The sequence below is a fragment of the Nelumbo nucifera genome, chromosome 1 (genome assembly GCF_055504915.1).
Source record: "Nelumbo nucifera cultivar China Antique chromosome 1, China Antique-T2T, whole genome shotgun sequence".
NCBI classification, from domain to species: Eukaryota; Viridiplantae; Streptophyta; class Magnoliopsida; order Proteales; family Nelumbonaceae; genus Nelumbo; species Nelumbo nucifera.
Window position 1 is genome coordinate 154,957,738 of NC_142649.1, and position 10,244 is coordinate 154,967,981.

Genomic DNA, 10,244 nt, shown 5'->3' on the forward strand with positions numbered 1-10,244 from the left:
CGTGGTCGAAAAACAAGCCCAATTCATAATCATTCACTTCATGGCTAAAGGTGAAAAGAATCAGGCACCACTTGGCCTGAGAAATGTTGTCAAACAAGAACCATATCCCAGCAGATTTTCTCTTTGAGCCATCTTTTGCTTATTGGGTTCTTAAAGAACCAGACAGACAGTCTGTCTTTAACAGGTGCAAACAAAGCAAAGAGGTCCATAACTTTCTGCTAAAGGCATGGTTTATAACTATACACAAGTCAGTGAGTCACGAGCCTGCACTCCTTGCTTTAAGTAAGTTTCTTTCTTCACCATACTTCCAAAATATCTGAAAACGTTAATTCACAGATAAGAAAACAAACCCACTCGTAGAAGATTTCTTGCAAAAAGCCTACAACGACCATAATTAAGAGTTCGGCTTCAGTCAGGGCAAAGCCCATTAGAGCAGCCTTTACAGCCATGCTTTGGGAGGAATATCTCCCTCCTTATGTGCTTTATTTCATAATATACATTGAGACGCATAAGATATCCATTGCTTCTACTGCAAATAGATCTCCATGGATGATTTGTCTGGATGATGAGCTCCAGAGAAAAAATACCTCTGTACTATGTTTTTACAACAGACCCCAGAATTCCCAATCTTACAGTTACACTGCTCATTTCAAGACCACAACATAAATAATACAGGACTTGAAAGGGAAGAGGGGACTCTCTCTCTCTCACTGTAATTCTATAAACGTCTCAATATCATTACTTATGTGTTTATACCCATTAAGACAAAGCCTACAACTTAATGACTGAGAGCAACAGCTGCCTCCTGCACCAATGGGTGAGTTGCAGTCACAAAGTGCTCGGCCTCCCTTTCCACCTGCTCCCAACATCGGTTTCCACTCTTCCCTTCGTTCATCTTCTTCACAAATGCCACAAATTTTCTCCAGTTATCGGCCTGGAACAGGTTGGGGTTCATTCGCAGATACGTGAAAGCACACATCTCTCTTCCGTCGTCCTTGCCATCGTTCAGATTCAACGAGGCTGCATGCAGAATCTGCAGGTGTGCCATCTCGTCATACCGTGGCAATGCATTCTCCCCTGCAAGTGGAACCCCAGCCTCTCTTGTTGCCAGAACCACCTGCCGGACGAGCTTCTCTGGTGCACACTGTGCGTCCTGGGGCTGCTCATAGTCCCGCATCTCAATGCAGGTGAAATTGAAGATGGTGCCATGGCGTGCCAGCATGCGCGCAATGGGGAGGTACCCATCTCGGAACCTGGTGTTATAGTACCCTGCTGTGAGCTCCGCGGCATGAGAACGGGTCCCATAGTGCCAATGGATGCCTGCAACCTTCGCTGAAATCTTGACGCCGGTGCCCTGGAAGATGGATTTAGCTGACGAGAGTATCGCCTCCCCGTGGTCTAGGAGCATTTGAGAGTACCAAGTGAGGAAGAATTCACCGTAGGGACTGTTCCAACCGCCGCCTTCTTTGCGGAAGAACTGGGTGCCCTCCGGCCAGCTGTTGTAGTGGCCAGCATCTGTAGGGCCACCGTGCCCCCATTCGGGCTTCCCAACAGCTTCGGCAGCAGCTTTTAAGCTACTGATCATGTACTGCATTAATCCACAAAGATCAATATGAGATCACTGATTTTGTAAACTGAAAGTAATTCATGGAGATAGAGGATCTCATACCTTGTCAAAGCACTGGAACGCTCCAATTCCTGGGAATCTCCATGTCCCATTCTGCTCTGGATATGATGGGTAGCGGAGCTCCCCTGCCGGACCCATTCCTACTTGGATTTCCTGCACAAAACATGAAAAGGTGAGCAAACAGAATGCTTTAAGGGATATCCAACAGATCCCAAATCAGGACACACCATGGAGTACAGACCCATCTCCATGGCAGAAATGAAAATCAAAGAACTCGGATGAATAACGAGGAGGAATCAGTTCCATTACCACGACGGTGTCACCAAGAAGGTGCTTGAAGTTATCCCTGAAAGCACGCATTAAGTCGGCATAGCACTGAACGGGCGTTCGGCCCTTGAGCACCGGAAGGTTGTCGCAGCCGAGGGAGACGTATTCGTAATTCCGCCTTCCCCATTGATCCGTGTATGCGAGATCTGGATCCTTGTTTATCTCCTCCACTACCCACCTAGGCAAAGGAATTCTGCACCGAAAAATTAGCACAGAAAGATAAACGTCAGAAAGAAAACAGAGCCGAAACAGAACACAATCGGAACTCATAAGTGATGTAGAACAAGAAATTAAGGCCTGTTTGTTTCCTGGAAGGAATGATTTTAATCGAAAAATGGAAAATCGGCCTAACTTGGCAACGAATCAGCTCAGTCCAAACACATTATGACATGTGACTCCGCCAACGAATCTGCATTTAGTAATTAGTAACGAACTCAAAAAAGTGCCGAACACAAGAAAGTGTTCGCTTTTCAACCGTCGGATTAGTGTGAGAGACGATTGTGCCAGCACAAAGTCCAATCTGACGGTAAAGAACCGACGATGACGTAAGAAATCTCGTACCGGATCTAAATCTTTCAGGATAAATCCGGAAAAGCAGGAGTTGCGTATGTGGACGTTTACTAACTGCCGTTATAACGTGAGTAACGGTTGGGAAGCTCCGTTGCACCTTTAAAAGGATTTTCACCAAACTATTAAAACGCCGTTATATATGATTTAACGGTCACGTTAAATAGTGAACGGAAATTAGGATGAAAGATTATCGAGAAAACCCAAATTCTTGGAATATTTCCGAAAACAAAGGAAATAGATTCCAGATTATTCCGCTAGCTGCTAGCAGAAAAATCAAAAAATTAAAAAAAAAGGTATAGGATAAGGGGTAAGGAGCTAAAGTACGCACGTGCAGGAGTCACCAACGTTGCCACCGCACTGATGGAAAGACATAACGGCCTGAACCTTGAGGCCGTGTTTCCGAGCCATCTCCAGGAGTTCGGTGTAGCCACCCCAGTTGTACGCGCCGGGCGCGTCCCTCTCGACCAACCCCCACCAGACATCCATCATCACCCCTTCCACCCCGGCGCTCTTTAGCGCCATCATGCTCACATTCATCGCCTTCCTCCTGTTCACCCCATTCGACATCGTCACACTGTCCAACGGCATCATCACGTAAACCGGCACCCCTTTCCCCCTAACCTGCGCACTACCCGCCCCTCCCTCTCTGTACTCCCTCACTTCCCTCCCTACTCCTATCTCCTCCTCCTCCATCGCCGTCTCCGTCACGTCCGCCGCGAACGCCTGACACGCCACGGACATGCCCGCCCCAATCCCTCCTCCGAACACCGGCGACAGACAGGGACTTAATGGTGGGGATAGTGCGTCCTTCTCGGGCCCCTGTTTCTGAATTCTGCACCGTAGATTTGTTGGCTGCGCCGGTGTCTTCCAGACAGCCGATGCACTCACTACCGCTGTCTGATCGGATGGCCCATTCCCGGATTCCACTGGTATCGGCGTCCCCGACAGGGCACCGATCTGGTGTGTGATACTCAACGCCATTCTCTGCAAAAATTCAAGAAACCGCAGAAACAATAGAGAAAGCTACAGTGATCGAAATAGAGATCAGAGAGAGCAAGAGAGAGAGAGAGAGACGGGATAAGAGAAAATTCTTCTTCTTCTAGTTGCTTTGTGACTTGTGAGAAGAGGTTTCTGTTGTGGTCGTTATTCGTGTCAAGCTGGTTCTGAAGGTGGGAGGCGGAGGTCTACCGAGCTCTTCGTTATATAGAAAAATGAGAAAATCGTAAGAAGATTATTTTAGCCCTTTATTTGATTGCCACGTGGCAAGGATGCAACGTGGCAAGTAATGTATGAGGCCAGAGGCTACGGCTATGATTTCTCAAAGTGAGTATAGATGGACGGCGGGATATTAATTGGACCGAAGGTTCGAGGTTTTGTACGCGGTTCTGAATCTTGTGTACCGAAACCCTCATTCAGTGAATTGAAGACACGTAGTACACGAGTCACGTGTTGAGTTGCCTTCATGTAAAGAAAGTTGCTAGCTTGCTGCTGCTACTGCCCCCAGGTTTGTCATTTATTGAGTTGTATTTCACGCGAAATTGCGTGAGAAAATAATATTTTTTAGAGTAAATATTTATTTTTATCTGGATGTGGGTGACGTTGAAGAAGATTACGGGCAGATGGGCGTGATCGTGCCACGTTGCGAGTGGGTAGTCGTATTGTAACACGTTAGACGTTACGTAGTTGGGGGGAGCGAGATTAGTGAATGGTGTTAACGTTTAAAGGAGGGTTTGTTGGGTCAATTAGCGAGGAGTGTAAGCAATAGATCTGGAGGGTTCTCTGATTGGGGGGGGTGGATGGATCACCATTGACATGATTGGGTTGGTGGAGCCAAGCTTTGAATCTGAGATGCAATGTGGGGTCCTATCTACAGGCACCGCCGAAATGGAATCTTGTGGTTGTGGTTGTGTGAGAGTGATGGAATTTGGAACTTGGATTGAAGGTTGCAGATGGCAAAAGTCTAAAAGAGGTGGGAAAGTGTTGGGGAGGTTTTAGAAATTTTTTAAATTGAAACAAAATGATTATTTTACATGTGGAGGTGTCGAAGGAGGTCGAATTCACTTTTTTAAGTTTTAAACTTTTCAAAGCATGTGAATTCATTTGAGTGTTTGAGGCCCGTGTTACTGCCTCGAAGTAGAGGTGTAAATCGGGCCGGGCCGCCTGCGGGTCAATACGGCCTGGCACGATTTTGGACCAGTCCGGCTTGGCAAGATAGCCCATAGGCTGTGTCTGGCATGATAGTCCTGGGGTTTGAAGTCTACGGGTCGGCAAGGCATGACATGGCATAGGCCGATGGCACAGTCCAGCATGGCCATGTATACTATTTATATATATTTTATATATACATAATATTTATATATAATATATAATATATTATATAAAATTATAATTATATAACAATATATAGTATATAATATATTAATAAAATAAACAATTTTTTTTCTATTTAATTATACTAATTTATTTAATCATTGTATATAAGCAATTGTATACATCAAAATTCATAAAAAAATAAAATTTTAAGTTTTTTTTTTCAATTTTTTTAAATAAATAGGCAAAAATAGCTTTGGCTCAGTCCATGGCCTAACTTGGGCCAAGGCTTGGCCTACGGGCCAGCCCGACCCACGGCAAGGCACGAACCCATGCAGGCCTGGGCCGTGCCAGGCCGACTTCCAAAATTTTCACCGGGGAGGGCGTCACGGCCCGTACTTTCCCACTTTACACCTCTACCTCGAAGTATATGACGAAGTTTTACAATTAAACATGTTCAGTTCATGGTTTTTAAAACCGAGCCGAAGACCAAACTGGTCAGGGTCCAGTTACTGGGTCGAGCGGTCCGACCATTCTGACAAAAAAAAATTAAAAAAATTTAGGAAAATAAAAAACAATCAAAACTGTTCGAACAATTAACCACCCAGCTCAGTAGTTTGTTGACCAAAACCAATGGTTTTTTGAGAAATCCTAGTTTTGGGGAAGAATGAACCGGTTCCTAATTTTTCCGGTCCGACCGTCCGGTCCAATCCAGTTTTAAAAACCATGGTTCAGTTTTTATCAAACAACCTTTAAGGTGATGTTTGGCATTCATGTTGATTCTTATTGATTTTTTTAAAAATCATTATTATTGTTTAGTTTTTTCAAAAAACAGTAAATTTTGTTATTTAGTATTATTTTTGTTATGTAAGCCAATTTTTGAGAAATCGATTTTGAGTATGTTTGGTATTGATTCTCCAGGATTGATTATTTTTGTAGTAGCGTTATTCTTTACCATATTAGGTGTTATATCATCCTCAAAAAATCGGAATTAACTAGAAATGAGGAAATCATTAAAAAAATGTGATATTTAAAAATGATTGATTTCAAGAATCGGTTTTTAGCCAATTTTCTGAAAATCACCAAAATTGACTAATCAAACAGAAATTTCAACACCGATTCCGAATGTTGGATGACACGTTCATCCATTCAATCCCCCACTTGCTTTTTGAAAGACATTTAGAGGTTGTCATGGTAATGCCCAAGAACTAGGCTGATGAGGAGCCAATTGCGGCAGCAATCCTGCAATTTAGTTAAGTATAGTCCGGCCAGATGTGGACAGGCTTATCTGAGTGGAGGGCTACCCTGAGTGATCGGCCAGAGTTTAATCTCTAACCTAATCTTAAGCCAGACTGGTAGTTAATTTACTTTGATTTGAAAGAAAAGGTAAAAAATGAAAGGGATTGATAGAGAAATTTATATAAGATTTGTAAAAATTTTCCTACCGTTCTCTTTCTTTCCCTTCATTTTCCTCCAAATCAAACACAACCAAAGAGTAAAGACAAAGCATATATAACAAAATTAGCAGGTTTTTCTAGCAATATCACATATGAAATGCAATCACATATAAACATTGATGGCCAACTTGAACAATTTATAGGGTGCTATGTCATGAAACCAAAATTGGGGCCCACATTGCCAGAATCTGGCTATTTGCGAAATTGGAATCACATACAAAAAAATACCATCATATGCGTTTCTCTTTAACTTAAATCAATTTTGTTCTTTTCTGGTAGAATGCTATATATATTTGGGTAGGCAAATAGACTATAAAAAGTTAAAAAATCCTTCAATTCAGGAATTCGGGTTTTGTCTTTACAAAATGGTCATTACACCGTCCTCACAGTTAGGGCTGTTCACGGGTCGGGTTGGGTCGGTTTATTGTGGTTTTTCCAACCGATCTGATATAGTTGGGTTATCTGACATTGAAATCAAAACCGACCCAGTGTTAAGTAAAATCGACCTGGTTTGTTTGAGTCGGGTTGGGTTGGTTTCAGTTCTAAGTTCATCCCTGTGATAAAAATCTTGCTAATTTTAAAAACAGTCATAAATTGAATATCATTTCAGCCATCTCCTATGATAAAACTTAAATGAAAAGTTAATCACAAAAGTTGTTCATTAATCAATATTCACTAATCCAAAGTTTCTTGCAACCATTCAAAAACTAGGTGGCCTAAATGGGCTTTGGAACTTCATGTTTGAACTAGGAACTAAGTCGGTTCAGTTCGGGTCGGTTTCGGTTTTCTTGTATGAAAATCGAAACCAATCCGAATCATCGGTTTAGGAATTTGCACAACCCGAAACCGACCCGTGCTTATAAAAACCCGGCCAACTCAAGTTGGGTCGGTCCGGATTGGTCGGTTTGGTCGGGTTAGGCCTTCTTATGAACAGCCCTACTCACAGCCCCTTACAGCTGTGCGCATTGGAAATATCTTCTTATGAATAAAAATATTTAAACATTGGGAATATCTTTTTATGAATAAAAATATATAAGCAAGGATCAAAATTTCAATACACCTGTTTATAGTTGTTTTGGGTTCCTTTCTTTTAATAAAAAATATATTTAGAACCAATTTTTGAAATAAAAAATTAAAAATAAAACACAAACGTATTGATACTTTGAACCATGCATATAAGTATAGAAATGTTTTCAATGCAAGGCTGCAAAAGGCTGTAAAAACGGTGTGAAGACAAAATTTGAACTCATGACCCAAGACCCAAAAGTTGAGATGGTCACTTGGCATTCTTCTAAAATTTAAGGTGTGGGTGTGGGATCAAACCGTCGTAGAACGAGACACTCTGAGTTGGGATCTCCTTGCAACATAAACCATCCCAATATAATTCCAACGTGATCTATATTCACCGACCTCACCAGATTTAAAATTCGAATTCAGATCTGCACTCACAAGGGGGTGCCCCAAAACGTCCCACAGTACATCCCTCTGTGTATTGGGAATATCTCCCGATGATAATATTAGAAATGATAATGTCATCATTGAAAGATGTTTCGAATACACAGTGAAGATGTGTTGTGGGAGATTGTGCGGCACCCATGTGAGGCACAGATGTGAACTCTAAAATTCACCATGTATGAGATGTGCGGATGTTGTAACTTGTTGATTTTTTTTGTTGGGAGGAATGTCAAAAATCTTGGAGATGGGTTTTTTATGGCAAACCCCCTATACGTAGCGTTATATATCACATGTACGTGATATTTGAACTGGGCCTTGGTTGTACAAGTGAAAACCTAGCTCAACCCATTCAATGCAGTAAGATTGGGCCCATCCAAGAGCTGCAACGGCTCCTAGAAAATCTATAATACACGTCAACCTGATTAGAAATTTAAAGAACCTGATTCTAAGCCAAAGGGGTGGCAAGAAAGACTCTGGATCTCTTGTCCATGAGAACTCTGCCCATGTCTACTCACAACATACTATCCCCGTGAATTGAGAACATCTCCCCCTACATAATACAATGCAGAGGTTGAGATGTTCTCCATGTGTGGCTGCGAAAAACGTGAACAGAGTTTGTGGGCAAGAGATCCCGACTTGGCAAGAAAGGCCGCATTGAAAATAACTTGTAAGAGGAGGGCAAATAGGAAGTGTGGTATGCTGAGGAGATAGCTAAGGGGGTGAGGCCGTGAGGACATATCCAGCTCGTTCCCTCTACTTGAAAAAGTGAGATTGAGCACTTGGGATTTCCTACTCACTTTTCCTACCCACTCTCTACCCATGGTGAGCCACACATCTCTATTATGAATTGAAAGATGTGTGGCTGCAATTCATGGCAAGTAGAGAGTGGGTAGGAAATCTGGACTTAGATCAGTCGTTAATTTAAGGCCCTGTTCGCTTTTTGGTAAATTATTTACCCAGGTAAATATACTTACCCGGGTAAATGTTTCCCAGGAAAGACTTACCTGGGTAAGTGTATTTACCCATGTTCTTTTATTTCCCATGTAAAGGCAGTGGCCATTTTAGCCATAAAAATCCATTATTAAAAGGGGCATTTTTGTTTCATTCAAGTATTGGTAATTTTCCCCCCGGGTGAGAAAAATTATTTATCCACCTAAAAGATGGGTATCACTTAAAAATAAACTTTATCAGCCATTAATTTGATTGGCTTGGTGTGGCCTTAAGCTAAAGCTACAGCCACCGCCCAAGTAAAATCTTTTTGTTTCTTGAGACCGACGGGTACAATGTTTACATTACGGGGCCTGATATTTCTACAATTGCCATTCTAGATGGTTCTATGAAAGTCAGAAAATACAAATGTGAAACAGGAAAGCAGAAAATAAAAGGAAACAAAAGTAATTTCGAGCACATAAAATTACCAAAAGTAAATTTACTAAACCACCAAAGAAATTATAAAAGAAATTTTCAAAAATAAATGGAAAAATACACTGTAGTTAATTACAAAATTCTGAATTCTAATATAACATTACACAATTCAAAATGATAAATACCGCCACCCTAAAACACCAGTACTCATCTATCCCAATTGTACAATGGGGTTAAGAGTATATTCTATGCCTTTCTAAGTTTTATTTTTCTTTTTTATAATGAATTAATAACTCCCAACAAAGAAAAGACCTAAGAAGAAAAATGATTGCTGTCCTTTCTGTGGAGAAAAAAGAAGAGATATTGACCACATTTTTATTAAAGTCCAGGATCAGACAGATTTGTTAGTGGGGGCCCAAATACAACCCACTAAATGCCATCGGAATAAGAACAGGAACGAGCCAGGATTTGCTACCAGCGAAAGGGTGTTAACATGCTTCTAACTTCTTAACCCGGCTGCACATAGGGTGTTAACATGCTTCCTAATGTGCGGCTAGATCCAGGCTCTTTAGAAACTGATGGATTAGAATGATCAGAGAGAATAAGGGAAAATGGTTCCCTCTATATATTTTTGAGAAAACAAATTAGCTTTCTGATTTGGCTCATTTGGAAGAACATTAATGAAAAACTCTTAAGAAGACAGAAATAAGACCAATTGTAGTGGAGAAAGCAAAGATGGTAATTGTGGTTATGGGTGAATAACCAGAAATTTCAAAGGAGAAATGCCAGAGAGGGAAGGCTGGTCCAATTGGGTTCACCATGATCACATTGCATGGCTGAAATGTAGGCTGCCCTCAAAGCCCCTGAGCTTGCAAAACAACTTGGGTGTAGGCTTGTTATTATGCATTTAAGGAGACACCAAATGCATTATTGATATACAATATTTAATAAATATATAAAATAAATATTTTATTTATATAAAATATATAAATATATAAATTATATTCAATATTTAAATACTTTATATATTATATATAAGAATTAAATAATCAGTCGAATTTAGATATTTATCGAATTAAATCGGCCATATTTAAATTCAATCGATTATGATATTCGAATTATCCAAATTTAAT

General features: G+C 41.1%; 1 protein-coding gene across 1 annotated transcript; it reads right to left on the bottom strand.

Annotated features, from left to right (window-relative positions):
- Positions 1-438: 438 nt before the first annotated feature.
- On the bottom strand, positions 439-3,704 carry LOC104602716 (beta-amylase 1, chloroplastic-like). Its single transcript, XM_010266497.3, has 4 exons — positions 2,853-3,704; positions 1,937-2,147; positions 1,670-1,780; positions 439-1,588 (listed from the first exon to the last, which is right to left on the bottom strand). Exons 1-4 carry the CDS (start codon positions 3,503-3,505, stop codon positions 779-781), a joined length of 1,785 nt encoding a protein of 594 aa, XP_010264799.2. The 5' UTR covers positions 3,506-3,704; the 3' UTR covers positions 439-778.
- Between the last annotated feature and the right edge of the window lie 6,540 nt (positions 3,705-10,244).

Bases quoted from the DNA above. Each gene is read 5' to 3' on its own strand.
- LOC104602716 (XM_010266497.3), bottom strand. From the start codon at position 3,505: ATGGCGTTGAGTATCACACACCAGATCGGTGCCCTGTCGGGGACGCCG. The intron at 1,781-1,936 runs GTAATGGAACTG...TGTTTTGTGCAG, and splicing joins TTCTTGGTGACACCGTCGTG to GAAATCCAAGTAGGAATGGG. The intron at 1,589-1,669 runs GTATGAGATCCT...GGATTAATGCAG, and splicing joins CGTTCCAGTGCTTTGACAAG to TACATGATCAGTAGCTTAAA.